Genomic DNA, 14,610 nt, shown 5'->3' with positions numbered 1-14,610 from the left:
TGAAACAGGTTCCAACACATCCTGCTGGTTTATTGTTTGATTGAATGATTGTTTGATTTAGAAAATGCATATGTTGACCTACCCTTGCCCTGCTTGTATTTTAATAATAAACATTTATATGCATATCGACAAGTTCCACAGGGTTTTGTCTCAAACCCCTTTCTGTTTGTTGCTTACGGATGAGAACATGTCACATTGGCAACTACAGTGTGATAGAACAACTGTTCTGTAGGTAGATGTCTTGCCAGTGTGTTTCTCTAAGTACGAGATGTCAATTCTATGTCAATGTTAATGTCAATGTTAATGTCAATGTTATTGTCAATGTCAATATTATGCAAATCAAACTTCATCTAGTTAAACAACCAGTTTAACTCCGCAGACATTTAAATTATATCCGCACTGAATCCAAATGTTCTTGGGTGAAACAAATTTCTGCTCCATTCTGTGACCGAGGAGTCCCAAGAAGAATCCCTGGGATCAGGGTGATGGTCCCTGCCAGATAGTTAGACTTGTTCTACTTTCCTGCTACTTGTCCGACTGCAGATCTGACATGACATACTTGGAGTCAATGAAATGGATTAGCTGTTTGTGAACTATTCATTTTGAGACTTTAGCCAGGCAAGAAATATTTTTTTCTTTTAATTTTATTACGTGTATTAATCCCCAATGGGAAATTAGGATTCCACTCTACACGTGTCTCGGTATAGTCCTGTAACAGTTGAGGTCAGAGGAAAAGAGGGAAGACTGTGACTAGTCATGTCCAAATGAGGTTTTGTGAGGCTTCAAACCCTTTGGGACAATTGTGTTCAAAACTTGCTCATTACTCAAAGCTTCATTCATTGAGAACGTGGGCTCTCTCTACTGGCAGAATGACTGTACTGCAGTCATGTTCTTTGCATGTATTTGTAATATACTGATTAGTATTCAGATTGTAAAAGAATATAAACATTGATAAAAATGATAGGAAATAACTAAGTTTTGAGATTACAGTCAGAAATCTAACTTTTCATCTCACAATACAGACCTTGTCTTTTTTTCCCAGTGGCCCTAGTCCTCTTATGTAAATCATGCACAAACACAGGCGTATAAGTTTATATTACAAATACATGCAATAATATTCTTTGCATGTATTTTAACACATCTGATTGAAACCAATAACTTGGTTCTGCTGCAGGATGAACCACTTGGCTGGTTCAAACAACATCAGTCACATTGTTTTTTCTATGTTTGAAGCAAGCTCCATTGCAGTGGTTAAAAAAACAACAACAACTACCAAGTCTGGGGCGTGGTTTGGAATGCCGTGTCAAAGGGAACATCACTACTTGCCGCAGATTTCCAGTCATAAGAGAAACATATGAGTTGCCAATTGAAACTGTGGAAGACTTTATCTTCCACACTTATCTAGTTCTTCTTGTGGTCATCGCCTACATTGCCTAAAGGGGAGCCAATCAACAGATGACTGACTGAGAAAACCTGGCTCTGGTTTTAATGACTGATCAGGTTCAAGGAAGGGGCCGATGGGATTCTTGGTCCAGAAACTTTTCAGTGGGGCGTGCTTACCCATAAAAGTGCTAAATGACTCTTCAAAATAAGACCAGATATCATTCGTAGAGGGGACAAGGTCAACTCTCTCCCACTTTACTAATGCCAAGTCATGTAGAAATAGACTGAAAGGTTCAGAAGAGTCGCCAGGTATGCTCCTCCTGGAAAGATAACAGCAAACCTGCAATGATAGACGATATAGTAATAATAATAAACCATACACACAGAATTATAATTCAGAGACTTAACAAAGCAAACAAAATACTGAGCTGACGGCTCATGTCATACCTTCATATGACAAGCAACACTGGATTACAACTGTGAACTATTTTATGTTCACACAGTGGATTAGGGAAAAACAGCATTTGAATCCCCAATATGAATTTGACACGTAGCAGAGTCAACAACAATGTTGACTTTGACTCTGAATATTAAAATGTGATATTGAAAATTTGAACTTTCCCAGACAGACTGACAAGACTGTCACTACGTGCCTTTGAAGAAAATCTCTTGAAAGAGGAGGTCAGTGTTAGTCCTTTTTATTGAATGATTTCCAGCAAACATTTTTGTGTACTAAAAATACACACATCTATAAAATATCAGTTTGCTTCACAATGTAACCAGTTTTTACTTCAGAGGGTAGCAGTTTGAATCAGATTTTTTGTTCTATCTTCACTCACCGAGTCTCTCAGACATCGGCAACCAGGGCAGAAAGTCAACCAGTCCATCATGGCTGTTAATGTCCCAGGAGTGATAGTGATGGTGGTTTTCTACCTGCTGGTCCTTGGAACTGGAATCTGGGCTTCTTTCAAGTCCAAAAGGAAACAGAAGAGAAGTGGAGCCACTGGAATGGAGATGGTCCTGCTGGGAAACCGGAGCATCAACTGCGTGGTGGGGATCTTCACCATGACAGGTGAGGAGGAAACAGCTGGCAGAACTAGTAAATTCCTTCAACTCATGAATCATAACTAAGTTATATAACATTATGAATTGTACCTTTTGAAAGGGGATTTAAGTTCCAGTTGAAATTAAAAACACATACACCAGGGGTGTCCGAACGTTTTGGAAGGTGGGCCAGATTTGATAACATGAACATGTCCAAAGGTCGACATTCCCTGAAGACCACTTTTAAAACATACATATTCATGTACAAATGTCGTACAAATATACAGAAATATTATAATTTCTGTATATTTGTATATAATAGAAATATACAACTAAATAGAAATACACAAACGATGTACAAAATGTCATGTAGGTGGGAGGTGCACCCAATAATTACCTTAGACTTCCTATTTTGAAGACCAGCCATGACACAGTCATCATAACAGTCAAAATATAATTTTCTCCATAGTTTGCTTATTAATTAAATTACTCGTTGTGTGCTTGTTGAAAATTTGTGTTAGACATTCAACATTCATGGAAAGTAATTGAATAGATGTGTCATCTATCCTGTAGCAACGTGGATTGGAGGAGGTGTCATTGTTGGCAGTGTTGAGATGATGAGCACACCATCCATGGGGCTGATCCGAGTACTATTTGTGTTCCTGTCGTTCAGTTCAACTTTTATTATTGGTAAGAGTTTTAGTACACCTGGTAGAACAGTGTTTGTGTGAATATGTAACTTAACCAGTGGGTTTGACAATGACATAGAATCACACTAATACGTACCCCAGCAGTCGGTTGTTTTCACCTCTCTTCCAACGGTCACTTTTTTACATTTCCTCAGATGAATTGAGGGAATGTCTTATCATGTTATAATATTCTGAGAGGAAGAACAGTGAGGCAGCTGTGGACAAAGTCAATGAGTCCACCTGATTGTCATCAGCTGGTACTTCCCTGCCCCTGAAGCCCCACCCCTCCCTTGTAAACAGCAACTTTAATTTGTGGAGATGATGGTGGACTCCTACCTCACCTGAGTCACAGGTTACCTGATGGGATGACCAGGCTGGGGGCAGCCTGACAAACTGGGACAGTCTCGGCACCCTCCTGTTTCACCTCTAGACAACTGACTTTCAACATCTGTCAGATTCCTGTCAGGTAGCCAGCACATGATTTATAGATTTAATGATTTCAAATCACTTTATAAAACAATTCAAATGTGATTAACAAGCAGTCAGAGCAGGATGTACGTAACACATTTTGTCAATTAAACAAAGAAGCTTTTTTCTTTATCAAAGACAAACATCTATGCATTTAAGAACATTGTTCATGGAGCTGGTTTATGCTGTATCTTGGATATCTTCTCTTTCCGTCCATTTATTTTAAATTGTGTTTCAATAAAGGAGGTCTGCTGTTTGTCAAACCACTGAGAGAAAGGAACTGTATGACGATGCTGGACTCTTTCCACATCAAGTATGGAAAAGCAGTAACGACTGGAATGAGTCTCCTTTCAGTTTTCATTGATCTCATCTGGGTGCCTTCAACACTCACTGGTTTAGGTACAGTGTGTATATTGAATTTCATATATTTACATATGCATGAGGTTATATCCAGCATAATCTATCAATGTGTTTATTAAAACATAGTGTGACCTCGTTGTCCTGATATCTGACAGGAGGAACCACGAGTGTGGTTCTGGATTTGCCGTTCTCTCTTTGTGTCTGGATCTCTGCTGCTGTCATCATTATCTACACCCTGATGGGAGGTCTCTACTCTGTGGCCTACACAGATGTTATACAGCTGGTGCTCATTTTAGGAGGTTTGGTGAGTTGTGAGTTTAACAGGCATAAAATATTAAACTACTCTTGTTGATTCCATGTATTATTTTCTTCATTTGTCTCTCAGTCCATCTGTGTTCCCTTTGTCATGACGAGTCCTCACACCCTGGACATCAGTCAGACTCTGATGAACAACACCTTAAACGCTCCCTGGATTGGTCAACCAGAGATGAAGAAGATCTGGATCATGATTGATGACTTCTTACTTTTTGTAAGGAAACTACAGTATGTCCTTCATCAAATATAATTCACTATTGTCTATAAATGGTCAATGTCAGATGAATTAAAAAGACCGAACTGTTGTTCGGTACCTAAAGAATTAGTTTGTGTCACAGTGAAATTAACTATCAACTGACTGTTTGAACTTGAAATTAATTTAGATGCAAAGTGCTCAAGTCTCCAATTTATTTCCAGGCCCTGGGGGGTTTGGGATACCAAGCTTTTCACCAGAGGACCTTGTCAGCTTCATCGACTGCCTCAGCAAAGATCTCCTGCTTCGCTGCAGCTTTCGTCCTACCCATATTTTCGATACCTCTTATACTTATTGGAGCAGCTGCTGCGTCCACAGGTAATAATGATGTACCTTGTAATAATGGTCTAAGCCTTTCTAAAACTAACATAATTTGATGTCGTTCAAGGGGGAGCAGGGTCTCCCACTTGAACGACAACAGGAGACGGAAGGAATAACGTCTGCTCCTGTTTAGAGCCGGAAGTATCACATGTATATAAACAGTGACCACAGTGATCTCCATCTATCAAAGAACTTTGTGATGTGCAATCTTTCAAGTTTTTGTTGTAATGACTAATATTCATCTTTTACTTAGAAGCAGCTATTTTTGATTAATTAACTTCACAGCAGTTTGCCTCGAACATATTTTTTCAGCCCAAATTGTGTAATTCCACCTGAAATTACTGTCTACTGTCATTATTATTTTATTTAATCTAGCCAATTCAATGGGACTGCCAAAAATAAGCACATCATGTGATGATTCTTATAGTCTTTCATTGCATTTTGTCCAAATCTCAGACTGGAACCAGACCACCTATGGTTCTCCATCTCCATATGAACGTGGAGAAGCTGCTATGGTTCTACCCATCACCCTGCAGCACCTCACCCCCACCTTCATCTCCATCATCGGTATTGGATGTGTGGCTGCTGCTGTGATGTCATCAGCTGACTCTGCTTTACTGTCAGCATCTTCTGTCTTCACTGCTAACATTTACAAGAACATCCTGAGACCTCAGGTGAGAATACAACTTCATGCATCCCTGTCAGATACAGAACTGGCAAGAGTTCCAAGAACGTTTCTTTAACCTTACTCTACACAATAATAAATATTACTTTCCAGAATATCACTGTGCAGCTGTGAATGTGTGACAATTTTTTTTTAAAAAACAGGTGAAACAAGAGGCAAGAAAGCACAAATTAAGTCAGAACTGATGTGACAGAGAATCAATGTAGAAATAAAGTAGTGAGAAGTCAGCAGAGTAAGTCACTCAATGTTCAGATGATCTTTATCTTCTCCTCCAGGCTTCGGACCAAAAGAGTCAGCGGGTGGTCCAGGCTTCTGTGGTGTTCGTAGGCGTGGCTGGAGCTTCTCTCACCATAGTGAATGACAGTATCATGGTGTTCTGGTTCCTTGGTTTTGAAGTGTGCTACATCATCATTTTCCCTGAACTCCTCTGTGTACTTTTCTTCAACATCTCCAATGGTTATGGGGCTATCATGGGTGTACTGGTGGCATTGATGTTAAAGCTGCTGAGTGGAGACACGTCACTGGGATTAGAACCAGTCCTACATTTCCCAGGATGCACTCTGGAGGACGGTGTTTATGTCCAGTACGCTCCAGTTAAGACCATCTCCATGCTGTCCACCATTGCTGCCATCTTGTTGTTCTCCTACCTGGCTTCTGTCCTCTTCAACAAAGGTGTTCTACCTGAGAAGTGGGATGTGTTCAAAGTGAAAGCCCAGCACTCACCAGTACCACTGTCACCAGTAGGTGGCGCCATAGAGGAGGAGAAGGAGGAAATGAACAGAAACTCTCCAAGTGAGACATTATAGCCAAAGATGAAAAGAATGGTACCTGTGTTTTCAGTTGTGTGTTTATCTCACGTAGTATCCATAAAACTACTAAATCATTGAAAGTGAATCACACAGATGTTAATCACAAAACAAGATCTGTATTCTGATGTTGGTCATTTACCTGAAATAAATATCTCTTCTTGCATTTACGTTGTGGTGTTTGCTGTTACTGTTGAAAGGAGTAAAAAGAATGAATTATGGCTACATTAGTCAAATTTAAGCAAATATTCTGGAATGTTTATTAAATTTGTTTTGATAAAAGAAATGTAATAAAGAATATTTTTGATTTCAACACCTACATATTTTTAACTCTCCACCACCTCTATTGTCTACACCCTGGATGTTTACCTGTGCAATCTGTCATGTTTCCTCCTGAAGTTGATGACCATCTCCTTTGTCTTTACTGAGTTTGTGGATCCAGTTTAGCTCACACCAGAAAACTAATTCCTTGACCATCTTCCTGTATTCTTGGTCCTTCCCCTCAGATACATGCCGATATACAGTATGTAGATATATGTATGGTCAGAGAACTTCTGGATGTGGCAGTTTCATGTGTTATGTATGAAGTTGGAGGTAAATGAAAGGGGAGACCACTGTGTTCTGGGGGTCCCTGACTGCACAGCACAACATCCAACACAGAGTCTGGGAGTCTCACATACTGAAGTACATTAGTGAAGAGGGCAGACCACCGTTTTCCACTTGAGCACCACGACCTTGGATATGGAGGTGCTGATCCTCATCCCATCTGTGTCACTCCAAGATGTACCTGGAACAGGTGCATCTTGGACTTACAGCCGACAATCCAAAGCAAGCACTGGCTTCAGTAATACACTGACCGGACTGCCCTCAGCAGAAGGCCCCGAACCCCATACTCCTGAGGCACTCCCCACAAGACACCACGAGGGACACAATTTTGCTTTTTATTGACGTCACCTGGCTGCCTGGAACACTCACTGGATTAGGTACAGTTTTTATATTTATACTCAACAAAAATATAAACGCAACACTTTTGTTTTTGCTCCCATTTTTCATGAGATGGACTTAAAGATCTATAATTCATTCCAGATACACAATATTACCATTTCTCTCAAACATTGTTCACAAATCACAAAGAAAATCAACATTTGTAAATGTAAATGAAAAGTTGAATCCTTGTAATTTCTGAACAGCAGAGTTCAATTGAATCTTCTGTTGGGGATTGACAGCAAAGCAGATGACATTAACTAACCTCTAGACATTGACTAACCTCTAGATGGACTGGCTCCTAACAAAGTAGGAGGATCAGTCTGAGGAATGGCAAAAAACAAAGGAAAGATTTTTCAAATCGATTACTAGATTGTGAGGAAACCTTCCTTGTCTCAGTGTTTACATGTTTTTGTCAGATGTGAGAGAAAATGTCAAAGTTGCCCTGGATGGAAACACCAAATTCAATGAAATTCAACTTCATTGCTATTGCCCAGAATGGGCAGTATCTATTCTGAAGAAGCAAGTTGTGACATACTGTAGGTGCTCAAATGACGTAAATACATGGATGTGTACTGGTAAAGATAAGACACCTAAGATGTTGTCGATGTTAAAAGAAAAGTTATCACCAACCGCCTGATTGATTGACGAATGAGGCAGCCAATCTCTGGTACCCAGACCTCCACACCTACCTTCATTTTTGCATGTTGACTTTTGGATGCCTCTGCTTTGTTCGCAAGATGCTATATCCAAAGTGACATTGTGTTCGCTCTTGGGTGAGCTTTAACATAAGCGGACGTTATTGAATCGTAAACTGGTGCAAGTTTTCCCTCTTCCTCTGATTCGCAATCCTGTGTTGCATAACTGGATCATTTGTCATGGTGCTAAATTCCTTGATTACAAACTTTGCTGACAAGCTCCATCCAACCGTACCGTAGCCCTCATTATTGAAAAACACAATTTTACATCTAAAGAAGTCATGGACAGCCAGTGAGTTTATTTTCATCATGCCTTGTATTGGTAAATTCAGTATTATTAGGGAAGACTAAAATATCACGCTGCAGAGCAGTGTGACAAACTAGAAATCACGGTAATAAAGCATGCTGAACACATGAACATTAATCATGTTAACAATAATCATTACTGTGAGAGTCCATTCTGAGCTTGGATCTCATTCTCCTCCATGGCGCCACCTACTGGTGACAGTGGTACTGGTGAGTGCTGGGCTTTCACTTTGAACACATCCCACTTCTCAGGTAGAACACCTTTGTTGAAGAGGACAGAAGCCAGGTAGGAGAACAACAAGATGGCAGCAATGGAAGACAGCATGGAGATGGTCTTAACTGGAGCGTACTGGACATAAACACCATCCTCCAAAGTGCATCCTGGGAAATGTAGGACTGGTTCTAATCCTATTATTGGGTCTCCACTGAGCAATCGGATCATCAATCCCACCAATAAGCCCATAATAGATCCATAACTGTTGGAAATGTTGAAGAAGAGGACACAAAAAAGCTGAGAGAAGTTAATAGTGTACGCCATTTCATTACCCATGAACCAAAACAATAAAATACTGTTTTGTAAGGTGCTGAGTGACATTGCAATAACACCCGCCATCACCACGGAAACACGAATCACCCACTGGATCTCTCTGTCTAATGCCTGAAAAAGAAAGTAAAGAGGAAGAGTGTCAGGTAAACAGCAAAGTCAGACTATTTCTTCAACTTTGTCTCAAAGAACTTTCCTACATTTTTCTGCTCTGTTTCCTACTGTTTTTTTCTTCTTAATCTCACCTGAAAATCTATTCATGCTTTACGTTAAATTAGATTTTTCTGCATGGATGAGACTGTCTGTCGGGTTTTTGTACCTGAGGTCTCAGAATAGTCTTGTAAATGTTAGAAGTGAAGACCGAAGATGCAGCAAGTAAAGCAGAGTCAGCTGATGACATCACAGCAGCAGCCACACATCCAATCCCGATGATGGAGATGAAGGGTGGGGTGAGGTGCTGCAGGGTGATGGGTAGAGCCATAGCAGCTTCTCCACGTTCATATGGAGATGGAGAACCATAGGTGGTCTGGTTCCAGTCTGAGGGATGACCACAGAAGAAAGAACGACTGAAGAATGAAGACATGATCTTTTACATGTGTAAACTGTGTTGGGTCCAGACTTGAGTTTTAATTTCATTTTTACAGAAGTTGGAGTGCCTCCTAAATATAACAATGATAAAGAAAACCAACACATTTTGTTAATTACTCAGCTAGGTTCAATGCATTTGAGGTGTGTGTGCTGCTGATTACCTAATGACACTAATCCACTTCATGATAGTGGCAGTCTAGCTCCTTACACCTGATTTTTGTGCCCTCTCACCTGTGGAAGCAGCGGCCGCCCCCAGCAGGATGATGGGTATTCCAATCACAAGCATGATGACGGCAGCAAAAAGGCTTGTGAGCTTGGCTGTGGCTGTGGAAGAGGCCGACAGCGTCCTCTGGTGGAAAGCCTGATATCCAAGACTACCCAGTGCCTTGAAAGTAAACCTTAAGATTTAGAACTTTTCATTTCTTGTGTACAATCCTCATTGGATAAAATCTGCAAAGGAATGGTCCTGTTGCCATCCCCAAAGCAGTTTTGCAGTTGATAGAGTATGTGGTGTTGGTTCCTTACGAAGAACAAGAAGTCATCAATCATGATCCAGGTCTTTCTCAGCTCCAGTTCTCCAATCCATGGAGCGTGTAAGGTGTTGTTCATCAGAGTCTGACTGATGTCCAAGGTGTGAGGACTCGTCAACGCGAAAGGAACACAGATGGACTGAGACAAGAAATGTCAAAGACGATTCATTCATAAATTCATTTGGAATTGCTTTTAGTAGGAAGACAAATACTTCATGAAATCTTTAAACATATCAAACTCACCAAGCCTACAAATATGAGGATCAGCTGTATAACATCTGTGTAGGCCACAGAGTAGAGACCTCCCATCAGGGTGTAGATAACAGCCACAGCAGCAGAGATCCAGATACAAACAGAGAACGGCAAATCCAGGACGACGCTCATCATCCCTCCTGTCAAAAAATTATTTAGGTCAAAATTCACTGCACATTGTTTGTACAAGAATACTTTTGGTGTATAAATTATACCTAAACCCATAAGTGTTGATGGCACCCAGGTCAGATCAACAAAAAGGGAACATAGGCTCAGTATGACTCCCATTACTTTTCCATACTTGAGCTTGAATGGGTCCAGCATCGTCACACAGTTTATATCTCTCATTGGTTTGGCGAACAGCAGACCAGCTTTAATTAAGAGATGGAGGACAATGAAAATGAGATCGTTAAGCCTCGTATGTAAATATCTCTTTTTTTCTAACATGCAACATTAGAGAAGAACAATGATGAAATGAAAGGTGATTTATCTATACTTAAATATAAGTTTTAGCACCTCCAAATCTGAGGCCATGGTCCTCAGCAGGAAACCGGTGGACTGCCTTCTCCGAGTGGGGAATGAGGCCCTTCCACGAGTGAAGGAGTTTAAGTATCTTGGGGTCCCGTTCATGAGTGAGGGAACAATGGGGCATGAGATTGGACGGAGAATTGGGGCAGCAGGAGCGGTATTGCAGTCACTTTACCGCACTGTTGTCACATACAGGGAGCTAAGCCGAGAGGCAAAGCTCTCCATCTACCAATCAATCTTCGTTCCTACCCTCACCTATGGTCATGAGCGATGGGTCATGACCCAAAGAAGGAGATCGCAGATATAAGAGGCTGAAATGGTCTTTCTCAGGTGGATAGCTGGTGTTTCCCTTAGAGATAAGGTAGAAACACTGCTGTTCACGAGGGGATCAGAGTAGAGCTGCTGCTTCTTCGCGTGGAAAGGAGTCAGTTGAGGTGGTTTGGGCATCTGGTGCGGATGCCTCCGGGACGCCTCCCTAGGGAGGTGTTTCTGGCACGTCCAGCTGAGAGGAGACCTCGGGCCAGACCCAGGACCAGGTGGAGGGATTATATCTCAACACTGGCCTGGGAACGCCTTGGGACCCCCAGTCAGAGCTGGTGGATGTGGGGGGAAAGGGAAGTTTGGGGCTCCCTGTTGAAGCTGCTGCCCCCGCAACCCGACTACGGATAAGCGGTGGAAGATGGATGGATGGATGGATGGATGGATAAATTTGAGTTTGTCTTAGGACTTACTGAAAAAAAAAGAGATTTAAAATTGCGCAACATACTTCATCTGCTTAAAAGAATTGAAATTTGTATTGCGCAACTTTCTTTTTATACGGCAAATTTGTAAAGATTGATTGTAATTGTGTGCCTCCTTTGTGACAGAAATGACTGGTTAAGACTTAGTGTGTATAACTAGTCTATAGGAGTATGTAATAGTATACATCATTGTTTCCGAGCAAGCCCCTTTTTTTCTGATGAAGATTCTGCAGTTGTTTATTTATGTTGTCTATCAGCCCATTCTTCTTCAGTTTGCCGAGCATTTTTAGCGATATCAGCTTTCTTGTTAGTGAGATCCTCATTGATGTAGACACTTTTTTCCTTTCAGTTTGGGTGGTGGGGGCCTCCTTGCCCCGTGCCCGTTGGGCCTGTCCCGTGCACCCTGGCGGTGGCGGCCGTGGCCTCCTCTCGGTCCCTGGGTCTACGTGGTTCTCGGTGCCCCCGGTGACTCTTCGGATGATGGCGTCTGGATGCTCCTGGCTGCCAGGGTTGGGGCTACTCGGCTAGAATGGCCCTGTTGAGTTCTGGTAGCCTATCTGGGTGTTGGTTTCATCATACATCCATGTTGGGTCAGGGTTTACCAGCTCCTGTCGATGTCCAATTATTGAGAACCATTGGGTCCATCAGAATGTGATGAGTCTCTCTTCAGTCATCACACTCTGATGCCCTCTATCTTCCTCCTACACTGGTTTCCTCTGGTGGTCTATTCTATATTATCAGGACCTCCACTAATCTGATGTTTTGTAACGTTGGTGTAGAGATATCAGTTCTAAGATGGAGTAAAACAGCCTAAACCTTTTTCACTCCAACAGCACTGCCTGTCTATCCACTACCTTGTTTGTGTTCTCTCTCCCTGTCTCCTTTTGCTTTCCCCCTTAACTCACAGGGGTGCAGCACTTCCCTCTCTGGCTCACAATAGGAAATTCTAATAAAGACTGACAATTTAGTTCCCAGAGAGGACTGGTGACGGTCACATGCACCTATTAAAATGTATAAAAGATTTTGCTGCAAGACTAAAATAAGCATTGATCTCATAAAATGGTTGACCCCCTTTTATGAGGTTAAACTATGAGAATACATGCAGACAAGACAAAAGGAAAAAAAATGGAATTCCAACTTTCCTACACTCCACTCCACTTTCTCACCATAGGCCCGCCCTGACCACATAATAGATAGATAGATAGATAGATACTTTATTAATCCCGGAGGAAATTGTATAGGTAGACCAAATGAAATGGATGAAACCATTTTGTACATCTATATGGTAAGCTTACAAGAAAAAGCCAGAATGACACATGGATATATTTTACAAATGAACTCTGAACCTTATAGCTGATATTTTTGAAGACCCACCGGTAATGAAAGACATGCTGTACGCCACAAACATCACTAAAGCCCCGGACATGCCCATGGAGGGTGTGTACACCATCTCAACTGTGCCGACAATGACGCCTCCGCCGACCCACGTAGCTACAAGACGAACACACAGCATTAATGTTAGTGTCTAAACAGCAGCTCTTTGGAAAAACAACAGCTGGTTTGGTGATGATTCACTGCCAATAATATACAATCACTAAGTTTAGAAAATTACGTTCCATGGATGAGAAATGGATGATTGAAGTTAATGAATAAAATCACAACGAGTTGTTTTCAGAGAACAAAACCTTCCATGTGAGTGTTTGGTCTCTATGGTAACTATAAATGTTGTAAAGGTCATGGTTATTTTCTTCTGTGACCTACAGTGATTTAAGGTGCGTGCCTGAAACCTGAATAAAGAACTAGTCATTTTGTTCACGTCATAATTTTGAATTTAAGGAAATCTGGCACTTCAAGAGTGAAGTGACACTAAAGAGGTCATACAGCTCAAAGTGGATATATTTGACTATATTGAAGCAAATAGTGTCTCCAATACATGTGATTGTTATATAAACAACATTTTACACATTATATTACATGTGAATCAGTTATATCATTGTGTCTTTGTTTGGGCTGTTCAGCAAAATGCAAAAAATTACTGATAGTTTTATTTTCAGAAACAGATCTGCTTTCTTCAGTTTCTGTAGACTTAAAGCCCAACAGATTATTGCACATTTGAGTTTCCATCCTAGTTCTGTTTACTTGTTCTCCTCACCTGTCAAGGTGAAGACCCCCACCACCACATTAATGCTCCGGTTTCCCAGCAGGACCATCTCCATTCCAGTGGCTCCACTTCTCTTCTGTTTCCTTTTGGCCTTGAAAGAAGCCCAGATTCCGGTCCCAAGAACCAGCAGGTAGAAAACCACCATCACTATCACTCCTGGGATGTTGGGAGCCATGATGCCCGGTTTGAATGTCTTCTGCACGAGCTGAAGTGTGAACATTTAATAAAAACGCAGCACTACAGTTAAATAATTACCAACTCATCCAACAATTAACAAAACTGGTTTTCAGTTTCTTCTACTCATTTCGGCCTTTCCCCTCAGGGGTTGATTATCAGAAAACGTGCAATTATGTCCTTGAGAGACTAAAATATTAAAATATATTCATATCTGACAAATAATGGTAATGTTAACATGTTCACGTTTAACTAAATAAAACAAATATATATAGATGGGTTTCTAACTTAAAATGAATCATACTGGCTGTCAACACAATAATTATATCTGTAAGAATTAAAAATTAAAATGTAACAGAACAAAAAAAATAGAAAGGTTTAAAGCAGATGTCATGGGTAAAGACCTATGAGCAGATTTACAACTGTAAAAACATTAGATAGATATATAGATAGATACTTTAATAATCCCGAAGGAAATTCAGAGTAACATCTGCTCACAAAAAAAGATAAAGATAAATACACATAGTGACTGACAAGGACAAAGAAACGTGACCTAAATTACATAATTAACATAATTAGATAATTAATTACAACAACAGTACACATAACACAAAGGAAGGACAAGAACATTAAATAAGCATGATAAGACATAGAAGGAGCACAGTAAGAAGATATAAGAATAAGTGGATGAACCAAACTGTAGACTGACACCAGGAACCCCCACATAGTATCCCTCAGATTGATCTAAACTTGGACATACTTCTCCTGTCTAGAACAGTCT

General features: G+C 40.7%; 1 protein-coding gene across 1 annotated transcript; it reads right to left on the bottom strand.

Annotated features, from left to right (window-relative positions):
* Positions 1–8,411: 8,411 nt before the first annotated feature.
* On the bottom strand, positions 8,412–13,817 carry LOC137604167 (high-affinity choline transporter 1-like). Its single transcript, XM_068328120.1, has 8 exons — positions 13,647–13,817; positions 12,869–12,985; positions 10,442–10,597; positions 10,218–10,366; positions 9,970–10,113; positions 9,676–9,829; positions 9,176–9,393; positions 8,412–8,970 (listed from the first exon to the last, which is right to left on the bottom strand). Exons 1-8 carry the CDS (start codon positions 13,798–13,800, stop codon positions 8,449–8,451), a joined length of 1,614 nt encoding a protein of 537 aa, XP_068184221.1. The 5' UTR covers positions 13,801–13,817; the 3' UTR covers positions 8,412–8,448.
* Positions 13,818–14,610: the final 793 nt, after the last annotated feature.

This window comes from Antennarius striatus, chromosome 11, assembly GCF_040054535.1.
Source record: "Antennarius striatus isolate MH-2024 chromosome 11, ASM4005453v1, whole genome shotgun sequence".
In the NCBI taxonomy this organism is placed as follows: domain Eukaryota; kingdom Metazoa; phylum Chordata; class Actinopteri; order Lophiiformes; family Antennariidae; genus Antennarius; species Antennarius striatus.
The sequence above is the reverse complement of the archived record's forward strand: the minus strand, read 5'-3'. Positions and strand labels throughout refer to the sequence as shown.